This window comes from Solanum lycopersicum, chromosome 1 (genome assembly GCF_036512215.1).
Source record: "Solanum lycopersicum chromosome 1, SLM_r2.1".
Lineage (NCBI taxonomy): Eukaryota > Viridiplantae > Streptophyta > Magnoliopsida > Solanales > Solanaceae > Solanum > Solanum lycopersicum.
Genome location: NC_090800.1, coordinates 750,543 through 766,478, shown reverse-complemented (window position 1 = coordinate 766,478; position 15,936 = coordinate 750,543). Strand labels below are relative to the sequence as shown.

Genomic DNA, 15,936 nt, shown 5'->3' with positions numbered 1-15,936 from the left:
CTCCTTTCCTTTAAAAAATTTATCTAAAGATAAAAATGAAAATGAAAACTTTAATTTTAATTTAACGCGAACACAAATATAAGATTAGTGATTACATTGCAAGAGACATGTTCTCTCATGCATTTTGAACATGTCTTTGATATTTCGAACATAAATTGAGGGGTACTTGTGTATTATCCCATTATAATATAGTATAATGATAATAATAATCCAATAACACAAAATTATAAAAGTACATTAATAGTTTGAAATAATTACAAACATGATCAAGAAAACTCATAGAAAATAGAACTTCTAACATGACGTAAATAATCTAATATCTTAACTTTTTAATAATAAAAGAATTATTATTTCTAAAAGTATTTTTTTTTATCATACTACACAATTTTCCTCTCTTAAAGAAAATAATAAATAAAATTATAAAAACATCACTCCATCACGAATAAAAGTAAAATTACTTTCAATAGTTTAATAAAATATGATAATTTTGAGACGTATGACAAAACAATTAAGACTAATGATAAAAAGTAAATTTTGCTACATATTTTTTTTAAAATGTTACGTAATATATAGTCACCTTCACAATGTTACGAAATAGTAAAGATGTGATACTACAACTTGTTATTTGAATTACTTTCAATCTTCTTATCTCTATAAATTAAAAACTTATTATGTGTCATTTATTCATTCAAGAATTATGAAAATTAACTATGTTAATAAAAAAATTATAATTTATATAAAATCTGTTAAACGAGCCCCGAGAATCGCATATTAAGCAAAAATATATCCTCTCAACCGCCTTGAATATGTGTGCTACACCAACATCTCTAGTAAGACTAGTTAGTTGATCTTGAATACAAACTAATTTTTTAAAAGAAAAAAGTTAATTTTGTCAAAACTTCCCTATAATAGTCATTTTTTGATATGACATTTTGAGTCTTTTATAGTAATTGACTATTATATTAGATATTACATATATATATATATACAAAATAAATATAATACGAAAGATAATTTTTAAAAAATTAAAGTAAAGACACGTAATTAAATCTTAAACTAATAAATTTGTGTTGTTTAATCATTGTATAATATTTCAATTGCAAACAACAAAATTTTCTATGAAGATATCAAATCGAACTCTCACCGATAAAATAAAAATTCAAATAGCGAACCAATTGAGCTACTAAATTTTTTTCCAAAATCACCTCACTACTCACTTGATCTTTCTTCTATATTAGTCCATTGGGAAAATCTTTTTTAAGGTATGCACAAGTGTTATGAGGTAGTAAATTCAACCCAACAAAACCAAGAAAACTCATCTAGCCATCCATTCAATATCCAATGGCCAAGATTTGTCTCACTTAAATCTACTCAAATACCCCCCAACCCCCACCCCCAAACATACCCCCTACCCCCCCCCCCACCTTAAAAAAGGAAAAAGGAAGAAGGGAAAATTACAAAAAATCAGAAAACAGTGGGAAGGAAAAGAAAAGGGGGTTAGAGAGTAGCAAAAAGACACAAAGATTAACACTTGTATAGAAGACAAGTGCACCTATTTTGAGGAAAAATTCAAGAACCCCATTTCATTTTAAGGGGAAAAGAGATGATCTTTGTATATATATTGGACAACTCATTGAATTTTTCAATAAAAATCTCAATCTTTTTGAGTCACTAAGGCTGAAGAAGGAGGAGAAGAAAAAAAAGATGATCTCTTTGTAAATTTTCCATCTTTTTGTTTGTTTGTTTCAATCTTTTTGTGTTTTTTCAGTTCTTATGTAAGATTTTGGCTAATGGGTTTTGATTTTTTTTTTATGTTGTTACAGAGTCTGTTGATAAAATCTGGTTTGGAGTATCAGTGTCTAAGCCATAGATCTTGAGGTCAGTCTTTTTACTGTTTCAAAAATCTAGTTTCTTTGTTCAATTTCTTGTTAATATCTGAGTTTGATTTTGTGGGGTTGTTGTAGATATGGATAAATTACAGTGGGGAAACAGAAAAAGACTTAGGTGTTTTAAGGTGAAAGATTCAACTTCAAATGGGAAATCTGATGGAGGAAGAAGTCTTGTGGTGAAGAAGAAAATTACATCTAGAGTTGTTGATAATAACAAGGAATCTGGTCATCTTCCTCTTCCTGTGTCTTCTCCTCATAGGCTTAACAGGTAACCAAAAAAGAAAATCATATTTTTGATTGTTAAGAAAACTAATGGAGTGAAGATTGAGGGGCAAAAATGCCTCATTTGTGTTAAAGATTTGATTTTTATGTCGAATTATGACTACTTTTGGTTTCTTTAGATGCTGTTTGGTTGAGATTTGTTGTATATATCAAGATTTTGATGTAAAGATCCTTTCTTTGATTGTGTTTTGGGGTTATGGTAAGTCCATTCTGTAGAAAATTGATTTGTTGGTTTATTGTGTATCAAATTGAGCTGTATCTGTCCTGAATTACGCGACAATTTGATGTCTTATATGTACATTAGAAGGAAAGGAAGTTCAAAGTTTTCGACTTTAGGTTTGGTTCGGATTGGTTTGTAAACATATTATATGTTAAGATTGTTGTTTTGGAGCTGGTAATTATACTTGAGAATGAATCAGATTGTTTCTGGTGAAGCTGTTACTTCAAATTCCAGTCCGGCATATTCAATCCATCCACGCCATCCAATTCATCATTTAATATAGTTTGTTGTTCTTTTGCTGAATTATGGTTGTCTACCAGTTTCTCAACCACATATATATCAGTTTTCTTGTTGTGGTGTTTTCCCTTTTGAGCAAAATATTGCTGTTTATTGAAGATTCCAAGTCTTAAAAACGGAAAAAATCATCGATTTGGTTACCCAAAATGCAAAAGATTGTAGTAGTACTTCAGTTTGAGTTATTGATTTGCTCATTTTCTTAGTTTTTGCAAAGGGACTATAGGTATTTCCATTTGTGGTGTTTTACCTTTTGAAAACAATATTGTTTTTTTTTTTGAAGATTCCAAGTCGTAAAACGGAAAAATTCATTGATTTGGTTACCTGAAAAGTACACGATTGTTGTACTAAAATTTGGTGGTTCTTGTTTTCGGCAGGGATTTGGGTGTGAATAGTTCTAACGCAAATGAGCATCGTAAGATATCAGTGTCATCCCCTGAGAAGGAGGATCGGTATTATACGACGAGAGGGTCGGTTGGCGTGGAAGATAGTAACAAGCTGTTCATGGAAGCAAGGGAGGAAAAGAAAAAGACGGTTTGGCCGAAATTGGTCATCACATTGTCAAGTAAAGAAAAAGAAGAGGATTTTATGGCAATGAAAGGTTGCAAGCTTCCTCAAAGGCCTAAGAAAAGGGCTAAGTTGACACAAAGAACCATTCTTGTAAGTCTCTTTACTCCAAATTCAAAAATGTGTGATCCAAGAATTGAACTTTTGTCATTTAAATATTTCTTGATATGTTTTGTGTAGTTGGTGCAACCTGGTACATGGTTGCAAGATTTGTGCCAAGAAAGGTATGAAGTGAGAGAGAAAAAGACCTCTAAGAAGGTATTGCACTTGCTCTCTTTTATTACACGCCCTCGTGTCAGATCCTCCAAAAATGAACTACTCTACTTTTGGAGGATCCCACATACTTTTGTGTCGGATCCTCCAAATATACACTACTTTTAGAGGATGCAACATGCACTCGTGTCAGATGCTTCAAAAGTAGAGTAGTTCATTTTTGGAGGATCATCGCACACTCATGTCAAATCCTTCAAAAATGCGCTACTACACTTTTGGTAGATCGCACTCATGCCAGGTCCTTAAAAAATGCACTACTCTACTTTTGAAAGATCGCACACACTCGTGTAAAATCTTCCAAAAATGCACTACTTTTGGAGGATCCAACACGCACCTATCATCTGAGCAACGTCTATAGTTCTTGACAAGGGTGTATTTTACTATTATAATAACATATTATGTTGTTATTTTTTTGGTGTAGAAACCAAGAGGATTGAAAGCTATGGGAAGCATGGAAAGTGATTCAGAATGAAAATGTGGTGAAGATAAGAGGAGGAAAGAAAATTGTGTATTTTGGCATATTAATATTATTATATTTTGCTTTTTTTAATTTTAGGTTCATCTTTGGAAAATGAATGCTTTTTTTAGGGGTTCTTATTTTATAACATATAAAATGTATAATGATGTTATCCTTTTATTTATCTTTTGCTTCTATTTATTCTCATTTAAAACTTTCTATGAACACTTCAATTTTATTAAATTTTGGTATATAAGTGTTTAGATATGCTTTTTGTAGTTGAGAAAATTGAAATTAGATTTTCTTTGAATTAACTTTTTACAATTTGATTTCATCATGTATATGTTGATTGTTAGATGAAAAACTACCAAAGTATGTGAGATTTGTGTGAAAAAAGATTATTTGGTGGATTAATAAAACATGCTTTAAAAGAGATCAGCTTAAATTTGTGACTTTATGTTACTATGTATACCCTAAAGAAATTACATAAATGTCATCTACTTCCCATGCCTTCTTTCTCGATTTTGAATCTGAAACCTTTGGTTAACGAAAAACAAATATGTAAAAACATACACTATAATAGCATTTTGTACCACAAGTATTTGAATTTGGACTTACTAACTCCTCAAGTATATGTGGCTTAGTCACTATATATATTCTACGTAGCATAATACATGTAAGTGTCACATAGGATGTGAATTGCCACGTATAAGATCAAGTAGGATAAGTATGTCTGCTTGTTCAACTCTATACATATTTAAATGTTTATTTTTATACACTCAAATTCGAAAGACATGTAAATATTAGACAAGGTCAAATTAAAAAGGTATCTTTATGTATTACGTAAAAATAAAACACATGCTAGCTAGTAATAATGTTTAGCTAGCTAGACTTTTATTCGAATACGAACATGTAGATATATTTTATTTGCATGCAAGTAGGTTATTATAATTTCAAAGTTTCAATTTACGTGACACAATTTAATGGACGTGCGAGTTTTAAGAAAACAATTGAATATTTGTTGTTAAAACTTGGGGTCATAATAAGCATATCTGGAATATAAACACTTTTAAATGGAAGATTAATATGCATGAAATATAATTTGTTATAATAGGTTAATTATCATTTTTATTTGTAATATTTTTAATTCTGGTGGCTCGAGTTCATTAAATTAAATTAAATAAGCTACCAAATATGAATAATAAATATAATTCGGCCAGTGCAATCAGTAACCCTAATAATTTGAATTTTTGAAAAGATAAAAAAAAAAGAGACAGAAAAGATAAGATTTTGGCCTGCCTTTAGCAATAAATTAATTTAAAGGTTGATGAGAATATTTATTTCCTTCATCCACTTTTACTTTTTTTTTAAGATACATAAACCACACTAATCGACAGGCCTAACTCAAAAGGCAATAAGGAAAAATCGATCCTACGATAACCATCATCATAACTAAATAAACCCTACACAACAGTTGATAGACTGAACTCAGAAGGCATTAAAGGGAGATCGATCCTAAATTATCCGTATAGATAACCACCCTCGTATTAATTGATCTAGAGTTTTAGATCTTGGCTGAAATAATTTAGAACTACGTACAATAAGCCCTTGTAGTCGGGCTCTTTCTTGAACCCTGCACATAGCGGGAGCTTTAGTGCACCGAGTTGCTGCCCTCTAACTACAGTACTTCAAAACTTTGCAACAATTAATAAAGATGTTTTTTTTCTCAAGCAAATTGATATTAAAAGGCAACAACAAACTATGTGTAAAACTATAAATTGGCAAATAACTTGCAGCAACATCAGCAATAGAAATTCAGATTCAAATGGTTCAAAATGTAGTGTCTGGAGAATAATCCTCAACCTAAAAAGGATAAAAACCTCTTGAAATTTAGTATACCAAACAAGGCCTCAACTCCTTTTATTTCTCTTCAATTCAATAGCCTCAAACTGACTTGTCCTCACTCATACATTTAGGCCTTTGCTTTCAGAAGTTTTGCTTTGAGCTCATCAGCTACAGCGTCAATGAACTCTTCCGTGTTCAGATAATGCTCTCGTGAAAGCCTATTCAAAGGGGGCGAAAAGGGATGAGAATAGAAGCTCGATTAACGGTTAACAAAGAAAACGAGAAAAGGAAGAGAATAAGGCTTTACTTGGATCCATGGATGATGAGTGCAAGATCTTTCGTCATCTTTCCAGATTCCACTGCACCAATGCATGCTGCCTCTAGTTTCTCAGTAAAATCCAAGAGCCGTTCGTTGTTGTCCAATGTTGCCCTGTTCACAAGCAGTTTATTAAGTAATCATACTCCCTACGCTTGTGAAGGCTAAAGCTCAGCAGATTGAAAACGATAGTAACCTACCTGTGTGCAAGGCCACGAGTCCAGGCAAAGATGGAGGCAATGCTGTTTGTGCTGGTTTCACCTCCTTTCTGGTGAACCCTGTAGTGGCGGGTAACAGTTCCATGGGCTGCTTCAGCCTCAATGGTCTTGCCATCAGGACACACCTGAACCATAGAGATCCACAACTTTTCAGAATCCAAAACAATGGACCATATCAACGACGAAAAGGAAAATGATCTAAAGAGCCAGAAGCATTGTCATACATTTCAGAGAATTACAGAAAAAAGATAAAACTGAAAACGGGACAAGGAGTTGGTTGAAGCAAAAAAAAATGCTTGAAAATAAACATACCAGGACAGAGGTCATCAACCCAAGGGATCCAAAACCTGTTCCAAGGGAAAAGGGATAAAATTATAAAGCTCTAAGAGGAGAGATTATAGGGAGAAAGACAGGAATACTCAATTCAGCAATTAGCACGTCAATACGTCATAACATATTCTATGAAGATTTGTCGAAGTGACAGTCTTAAGGCTACAAAACGGATATGTGATACCTTGTGCTAAGAAATCACTCTGTACATCACCATCATAGTTCTTGCAGGCCCATACATAACCACCTTCACTCTTTAAAGCATAAGCAACCATATCGTCGATAAGACGGTGTTCGTACCTATAAAGCATCACGAAAGAGTCGATATTTATGTACTTGTGACATTATAACCTTGCTTACCAAGTGAACTGTGGAACTCACCAGATTCCAGCTTCCTCGTACTTGGACTTCCAATTTGCTTCATAAACTTCTTGGAAGATGTCCTTGAACCTTTATATAAGAGTATTTATGATAGTTCAGAGGGACAGAATGTATACAATCAAAAACCAGTAGAAATGTGAGGAAAAAGCAAAATTGCTCAAGGTGTCAACCTAATTTATAATGGATAAGTGAAGGCCAAATGAGAAACACAAAGATCAAGAATTGGACTGTTTACCTCCCATCATATTTCTTAAGAATGGTATTCTTTGTACTAAGATAGAGCGGCCATTTCTTTTGGAATGCCATGTTCATTGAAGCCTCAGCAAATGCGCGAACAGACTGCATCACAGCAAGAAAGTAAAAGGATATAAGTCTGCAACAATTTAATATTCCAAATTTGGAAAGGAAACCAAACATTTGCTAGAGAACCTCGTCTGTGTTGTACATGGATAAAGCTACTCCACCAGCACCAGTAAAGTTGTAAACTTCAAATTCTGTCTTCTCGTCTGATCCTTCTGGCACTGATAAATTATTAAAAATAATATTTCAGTAAAGACATTCTAAGAAAGTAAGCAAAACCTTTTGCTAATAAGAAAAGGCTGGAATAGACCCTATAAAGATGAGTTACATTGCTTCTAATAGGTTCATATCAAGTAAAGCAACCAACAAAACTTTACCAAACACCAATTTGAGTTTTCCAGCTCCTTTAATAACAGTATCAGTAGCTCGGTATTGATCTCCAAAAGCATGTCTACCAATGCAAATTGGTTTGGTCCAACCTGGTTTAAGAAGCAGATTTTACTTAACTACTCAATTAAATCAACTTGAGGGAAGACGCAAAAGCAGAAAGCACAAGAAATCTAGGATACCTGGGACAAGTCTGGGGATATTTTTGCACATAATTGGTTCTCTAAAGACAGTTCCTGTAGACAATGCCAATGAGTGCAAAAGGCTATAATTAAGCAAGCCATAACTAAGAAATAACATGATCCAGATACAAGAAGAAATGCAGGGGTACCATTTAGGATGTTTCTGATTGTCCCATTAGGGCTCCTCCACATGGATTTCAAGTTAAACTCCTTTACACGTGCCTCATCTGCAAAATAGCACTTTTTAGAATGATAGCTCAACAGAAAGGAGCGACTTTTGCTGAAAATATGAGCAAAAGCTCAACAAAAAGGGGTGTAGTCCAGTTGGCCACTGAAATAAGCACCTGGGGTGATGGTTGCACACTTAATAGCTACGTTGTACCTGCAGTTGGACCATACAGTAGACATTAAGAAACCAGAAGGAGGCGGAAATGTTACAACTATAATGGACAACCGATACCAGTTAAAGTTAATATGAAGAACAAATGGAGAGATATCCAGTACTCTAAAAAATTAATGAAGACATGAATAGAGGAAAGAATAGCAAATGGATTTGCTCCAACATATGGATATTTTCTTCCCCGTTAGTTGTAAACTAGGAAGTAAAGATGAACAAATACGTACTTCTGAGTGGCTTCCGCACTTTCAATTGTAACCTTATCATCTGTGGCATCACGGTGGGGAAGACCAAGGTCAAAGTATTTGATGTCCAATTCCAGGAAGGGAAGGATGAGCTAAAGCAAGCAAAGTAGCTTCGTATATTAGTGGCGTGCAAATTTTATTATTAGAAGGTGACAAGAAACCCAAACTGATTCAAAAAACAATCCAATAAAACTTTTTACCTTATCCTTGATAGATTTCCAAATAACTCGAGTCATTTCATCTCCTGAATCACATAATCAAGAAAAAGATTGTAAGAGATAAAAATTTGTAGTCTTTAACAGTCAAAGTCACATGAATAATTTAGATAAAAATTAAGTTAAAAAAAAGATTCCTCTCAGACCAAAATTACCAAAATCAAATTGACTTCTGAAATGATGTCACCAGTCAATGTTATACTGAAATACTATAGACCTTTCATATGATCACTCTTGAACTAATTCAAGAATGGTGGGAATACTTCAAATTAAGAAAATTAGATTGTTTGCCATTTTTTACGCGTTCCCGCATATCAAAAGAATGGTTAGAAGACTAACATCTGTTTAGTTTGGATTATGAAAACTACTCTGATTAGTCACATTAGTGATTACTAATCCAATGACTATCTATTTATTAATTGAGAAAGTGATTCCTCTACACAAGATAACTAACATTGATTTTGAAAAATTCCAATCCAAATAGTCTTCAAGTAATATTGAACAAACATAAAATAAACAAATAAAAAAAGACAGAGTCACTAGATTTTCCTCTTCAGCATCAAACACCGAACAAACAAGGACCCACAAGATATATAAATGCAAGCAATAACACAAAAATAGACCAGCATATAAGTTTTCCATTTGCTACAAGTTTGGATCTTTTTTCTCATCAAAGAGCTCAATATCAATTCTTAAAATGGATTGTCATTAGTTAAATAAACTAGTTAACAACTCTGATCCAACCAACCCCACAAGATATATATATGCAATGCAAGTAATAACACAAAAAGACCAGCATATATATTCCCCATTTGTTAAAAGATTTGGATCTTTTTTCCATCAAAGAGCTCAAAATCAATTCGTGAAATGGATGGTCAATAGCTATATAGAGTAGTTAACAACTCTGATCCAACCAACCCCATGATATATATACAAGTAATAATTTAAAAAACACCATATATATGTTTCCCATTTGATAAAGTTTGGATATTTTCTTCATCAAAGAGCTAAATCATTAGTTATATAGATTACTTAACAGCACTGATATAACCAACCCCACAAGATACATAAATAATAAAAAAAGGACAAAGTCACTATACTTCTCCTCTTCAGCATCAAACACCAGTACAAACAAGGACCCACAAGATATATATACATATATATATGTATATGCAAGTAATAAACCAGCAAATGCAACCGAGACAAAAAAAACACTAGGTAATTCTTTTCATTTGTCGTAATGGTATGTTTTGCTGCGAAAGCTGACTCGGACACCAGGGTCATCAAAATAAAAAAATGGTCAAACATATATCTTTTCACATTTGTTAAAAAGTTTGGATCTTTTTTCATCAAAAAACTCAATATCAATTCTTGAATTGTTGATCAATTTTTATATAAACAAGTTAATATCTCTGATCTAAACAACCCCACATGATATATACAAGTAATAATCAAAGTAAACACCATAGCTATGCTTCCCCTTTGATAAAGTTTCAATCTTTTCCCTTTTTCAAGACAACAGAGCTCAAATCAATCAGTAGTTAAACAGTCAATCAGTAAGATCTACCCAAAAAAACAGATCTACTAATCAAAATGGAGAAAAAGAGATCTAACCATCCATCTCAACGATGGGGTTTTGAACAATGATTTTCTGAAACGCCATTTTCGCAGATTGAGAGAAAAAAATCAACAAGAAATCTCCGCCGAATAGAGAAAAGTTGGTAGAAAGAAAATGCAGAGTGCAGAAGAAGTAAAGAACTTTGCTATGCTTTTAGTATATATATATTGAGAGTTAGTTGAGTTGAGTTTGCCACTTAAAACGAGAGCTGCGGTGGTATGATAAATACTCTTTATTTTAATTAAAAATTTTGATTTGAATTTTTTTTAATTTAAATTTAATCGGATTTCAAATATTATATTGAAAGTTGGTTGAGATACCACTAAAGGTTCTAATAAGAGGTCTTGATATTGGTTCGATAATAGTTTTTGTTCAAAAAACTATCAAAACAAGGGTTGTTGTGTGTGATAAATATCTTTTATATTTTCAGTTAGAAATCTCGCTTTGAGTATTTTTTTTCTTAATTTCAATTTAATCGAACGTTGAAATGAATATTAAACACTGTATTTAGAGTTGGTTGAGCTACTAGTAAAGATTCTAATTAGAGGTCTTGATCTTAGTACAATAGTAATTTTTGTTGAAAATATTTTAATTGAGTTTTGATCAAATTTTTATATTGATAGTAAAAATTTGAGTATTAGAAAATATTTTATTTGAGATTTAATTGAATTTTTATACTTATAGTAAAAATTGAGCAAAGGAAAAAAATGAGTTGGATGAGCTAAGGATACTTTTTTTTTTGGTAGTCTTTTTTAAGATGTTCATTTTCAAGTAATTGCTAAATTAAATGAATGATAAATAAAATATTTATAATACAAAAATAATCTTTATCATGATCATTTAAAAAGGTAACACTTGAAAATATAGTGCAATGAATAAGTTATTCTTTAACTTTTTTCCTTTAGTGGAATTTAAATTAATTAAATTTAATATAAATATAAAAAATAGAATGAAAAATTAAAAAAATAAATAACTTTAAAAGATATAAAATCAAAGATAAAAGTAAAAGTTGCAAGTTCATTGGTCTCTTTTTTAATTTTTCAACTTATTAGGTAAAGTTGACCAAAAAATATTTTGTTATGGTATTCCTCTTTTCTTTTTGGTTCTCGTTGATTGTTTATAATATAGAAATACAATTAAATAAGGTTTAGATTCGATTTTTATTATAAATATCAAATATCTCGTAAAAATAAAAATTACACATGAACCCTATTTTAATAATAGAGGAGCTTACAATTCTATAGAAATATACAAGTGAAGTATTATTTTCTAGGAATTATAGTAATTTTAATTCATCGTTGATTTTATTTTTATAATATGTCAATTATTATACTTGCAATTAATTGGATCATGCAATTTTAATTTCTTCACTTGTGACTTGTGAATATTCATAAATTCAACATAATTATTAATTATCTTATATCATTTAAATTGCTCATCTGATACTATAATACTGTATTATTATTTCATATTTAGTTACAATACAATTCTTTAAATAGTCAAATATGTAACATAATTTCTACATGAAAAAAACACATATTTTGACTTATTGAATATTAAATATACTAAATCGTATATATTACAAAATAACCAAAACTAGATTATTGTTTCTATCAATATAACTTAAGAACAAAAACTACTATTATCCTGATCTATTTTTCTAATAAAGTTATTATCTAAATATGAATAAGGATCATAAAGTCCTTATCCTCATTGATATCAATATTATATTATATTGGTCCACATATATGTATATTTATACACCTATTTGTGCAAATTAAGTAAAAGTCTCTTTCTTGTTCCTCCATCATTCATTTTATTTTATTTTTGGATATTTTTATATGTGAGAAGGCAACATATATATGTGTAATTCTGTCATTGGTTTGTCAGAAATATTTGAGGATAATTAAAGTACAATTTAAAAACTGCAAAATTTTGAGAGTTCAAAAAATATCTTATAAAAAAACATAACAATAGAGACCTGAAATATAGCATATATATAGTAATATAAATAGATATTGTGAAATGATTTTATGTGAAGCCAAAAACCAGTTATATATAAACAAATAAATTGTTCATACATATATATATATATATATATCTTGGCAAGCCTTTATAAGTTCTATCATACTAACGATGTGTCTCGTATTATAAAAACAATTAAGGAACTCTTGTTCTAATTAACTATAAAATTAGGTTCAAGATCTATGAATTAATCAAAGACATTTTCTATGAGAGATCGAACGAACTCTTTAACAAGATAATCATCATACGTCCGAGTATCATTACAAGTCTTGATAAAGTGTGCTATATGTTGTTTGAAAGTTCTTTTATCATCAAATTGTTGAAGCTTAGGAGGTTGATTGCCCTAAGGCATTTTCAAATCATCAATCCTTTGCGTATATGGTTTTGCATACGTGGAAGAAAAATTGGATGAAGACTTAGATTTGTCTTCGATGGCCTCAATGATAAAGTCCTTCAATTGATTAATTGGAATCAAACCTTCAGCGGATATAATCTTTGTTTGTTTTATGCAAGACTCTCATCCGTCTTAATTTTAGGAAGATTCACGGGTGCTTGACTCGATCATCTCTCAATCATGCATGTTATCCATCTTATTTGTTAGCTTAGAAAGTTTAGCATCTTAGCTTGTTCGTGATGTAATGTTTAAAAAGTTGAGATGAGAGGTAGAGATTGTCCCACAGGGTGTGCCAGAATTTATAAACAATTAATGTTTCGTTGATCACAAAGAAATTGCTTAGATATAATCTTACAATTTCAAATAAACAAGACCCACAATTTATTAGGTAAAGTATCATATTACATTGGAGTTTTGAAGTCTAATATTTATATTTTATCGGCCACAATGAAATTACTTAGATATAATTTTAAAATTTCGAATAAATCAAGACCGAAATTTGTTAGGTTAAGTTTCATTTTATGCCATTCTAATTGGGAGTATTTATTTGAAGATCGAGATCAAATTCTGGAATGAAAATCTTTTTTATGTTTAGTTTAAGGGTAGATGAATGAAAATAAGTCATCTGCTATTACACTAAAAAAAATAATTTTTAGTGGTAATAAATAAGCACATAAGAAATAGTTTTTAAGTCTTTATCGACATTAGTTAAGTGTCATTAGATTTAATATCATTAAAAACATACACAAAGAGTATTAGTTACTACTAAGAATACATATATTAAGCTGTTATCATTGATTAATTACTTCTAATAACAACTTTTAATGCAGTGTATATAAACAACAAATTATAGTTTCTATAAATATTTAAATTAAATTAATTAGTTTAGCTATTTTTTCCTCTTAATAAATGATTAATAGAGGCTAAATAGCTTGGCTCTAGCTATGTTACAAATTGCCATAGGCAATCAAATTTAGAACAGGCCACGTGAAACCATTTATATACGTATATATATGTATACATGTATTTGAATTTGAAGTGATTAAAATAAATAATAATAGCCAAACTTTTTGTGCAATTGTTTTATTGTTTGGGAATAGTTAATTAATATTTTTGTGGAGTTAGGTGAGATGCTATTTATTTTTATATTTAAATATATCTACTACTATTATTATTTTTCTCTAGTTGCATATCTCTATCATGGGAAGTGGGGACTTTGGAGCTAGACTTTTCTATGTAGAAATAATTGAAAATAAGTCAAATATCATTAACTAGGTCAGAGATTTCGTATTTGAATTTTGAATGTAACTTTCTTTTTTTTTGATAAGAAATGTTTTTTTATTAAATAAATTTATATATAGCATGTAACTGAATTAATTGAAGTTTTGGTGTGACAACGAACGAAAAAAAAAATGAAAACAAGAGGAGAGGTCCATTCATGAGTGGCTAAAGAGAATTATTTGCTTGTTCCAATATGAAATTAGAATGATATAAAGCTAAAGTTTTAATTGAACATGCAATTTAAATTTTTTTAAATATTTATCTTCATAAATATACAAAAAATTTACAAGTTATAAAAGTTATCAAAATTTTCTCAATTCTTAAACAATCTTATCAATTGAGAAAAAACATAATTCGTAAATAAAATATCTTAAATTTTGTGGTGGTAATATTGACATTTTCTTTTTTTAATAGGTTTTCTAGAAGTTGTCTACAAGACCTATGACTTTATGAAGATGACAATATAGGGGTCTTGTCTTACCCTACACAATGTCATAAGTAATAAATATGAGATAACAATAATAGTTACGCATCAATCATATCATAATCCAATCAAGTTAAAAACTCGAATAAGTTCTAAATTAGATGTCAACCTATCAACAATCGAAATCTTTTTTTTATTCGGATATAAAATAACAATATGAGAGTTAGCTCATAAATATCTGTTTTAAAATTAAGATATATTAAACTGAATTGTCTAGATTTAAACGTTTCAATAGCTACGTGAAAAGATATAAATTCAAATATTCCCCCGTCCTATATTATTTATAATAATTTTGTTAAGTGGACAACTAAGTCTGACATTAATATCAATAATTATGTTTATTTGATCATGAGATGTTGAGGATATATAATTTTTATATAATCAATTATTAAGATTAGTTGACTGAATATTCTTTTGATCGACTTTCATATATATATATATATATATATATATATATATATATTATAATGTCTTGCTAGCATAATTATCTCATAAAATGTCACATCAAATTAGTTACGTATGATATTTTTTAATTACGTTTGTATATATGTATATAATCAGTTTGGTCTTTGTTCTAATATTATATGCATGACTAATTATACGTTAGATAGAGTTCGATATATCTATGTCATCAAACTTACGATTTAATTAACAAAGTATCGATTCATAACTAAATACTCAATCCTAAGCCCCATTTTATTATTAAGAATATGGAACAGCCTGATATCTTATATTTATCGATAACTCCTTTTCAATTTCGATTGATTTTAAGGAAGTTACACTCGTTACCTCAAAGATAATCTTTCGCGCAATTTAATTAATGACAATAGCTTAATTGGCACTAAAATATGTATATTTAACGGCAATTAACACTCTTTATAAATATCTCTAAAATCTATACCGACATTGGATTCAATGTAATTAACTAATTTTGATAAATACTTTGTTACTCTTTGTTAATAAGTATATTTATTGCCGCTGTTGTAGCGACTAGAAATTTTGGACTAATCGAAAGTGTTAAATTAACCAAGAGACAACAAGAAAACATGGAATTGGCTAAGAAATTTATTATAATCCTAGTTAATTTGTCACTAATAGATTCTAGCTAATTGATTTTCTTATAAATCATCGCTAATTCGCGATTAGAATGAAATTTTTATTGTTTAGCTTTAAAATTTGTCTCCATTACTAATTTCTTATTTTCTTGTAGCGTTAAATGTACATAAGAGGTCCAGTAAATTAGATTATGGGCTTCCATGGTCCAGTCTGTAAGACCAAAAGTTTCACAAATCCAATTGCCTTTTAATCTTGGGCTTTATGTTAATTTTTTTTTCTT

The 15,936-nt window shown here is 30.1% G+C and overlaps 2 protein-coding genes across 2 annotated transcripts; one reads left to right on the top strand and one right to left on the bottom strand.

Moving 5' to 3' along the window:
* Positions 1 to 1,468: 1,468 nt before the first annotated feature.
* LOC113002611 (uncharacterized) lies at positions 1,469 to 4,179 on the top strand. Its single transcript, NM_001365450.1, has 6 exons — positions 1,469 to 1,715; positions 1,824 to 1,878; positions 1,965 to 2,157; positions 3,063 to 3,345; positions 3,433 to 3,510; positions 3,947 to 4,179. Exons 3-6 carry the CDS (start codon positions 1,967 to 1,969, stop codon positions 3,995 to 3,997), a joined length of 603 nt encoding a protein of 200 aa, NP_001352379.1. The 5' UTR covers positions 1,469 to 1,715; positions 1,824 to 1,878; positions 1,965 to 1,966; the 3' UTR covers positions 3,998 to 4,179.
* Positions 4,180 to 5,687: 1,508 nt separating this feature from the next.
* On the bottom strand, positions 5,688 to 10,476 carry LOC101268602 (isocitrate dehydrogenase [NADP]). Its single transcript, XM_004228559.5, has 15 exons — positions 10,413 to 10,476; positions 8,784 to 8,827; positions 8,566 to 8,675; positions 8,286 to 8,323; positions 8,091 to 8,168; positions 7,942 to 7,995; positions 7,750 to 7,851; positions 7,502 to 7,593; positions 7,308 to 7,411; positions 7,073 to 7,141; positions 6,876 to 6,991; positions 6,674 to 6,708; positions 6,344 to 6,486; positions 6,135 to 6,257; positions 5,688 to 6,045 (listed from the first exon to the last, which is right to left on the bottom strand). The coding sequence occupies exons 1-15, from the start codon at positions 10,459 to 10,461 to the stop codon at positions 5,955 to 5,957; spliced, it is 1,248 nt and encodes a 415-aa protein (XP_004228607.1). The 5' UTR covers positions 10,462 to 10,476; the 3' UTR covers positions 5,688 to 5,954.
* Between the last annotated feature and the right edge of the window lie 5,460 nt (positions 10,477 to 15,936).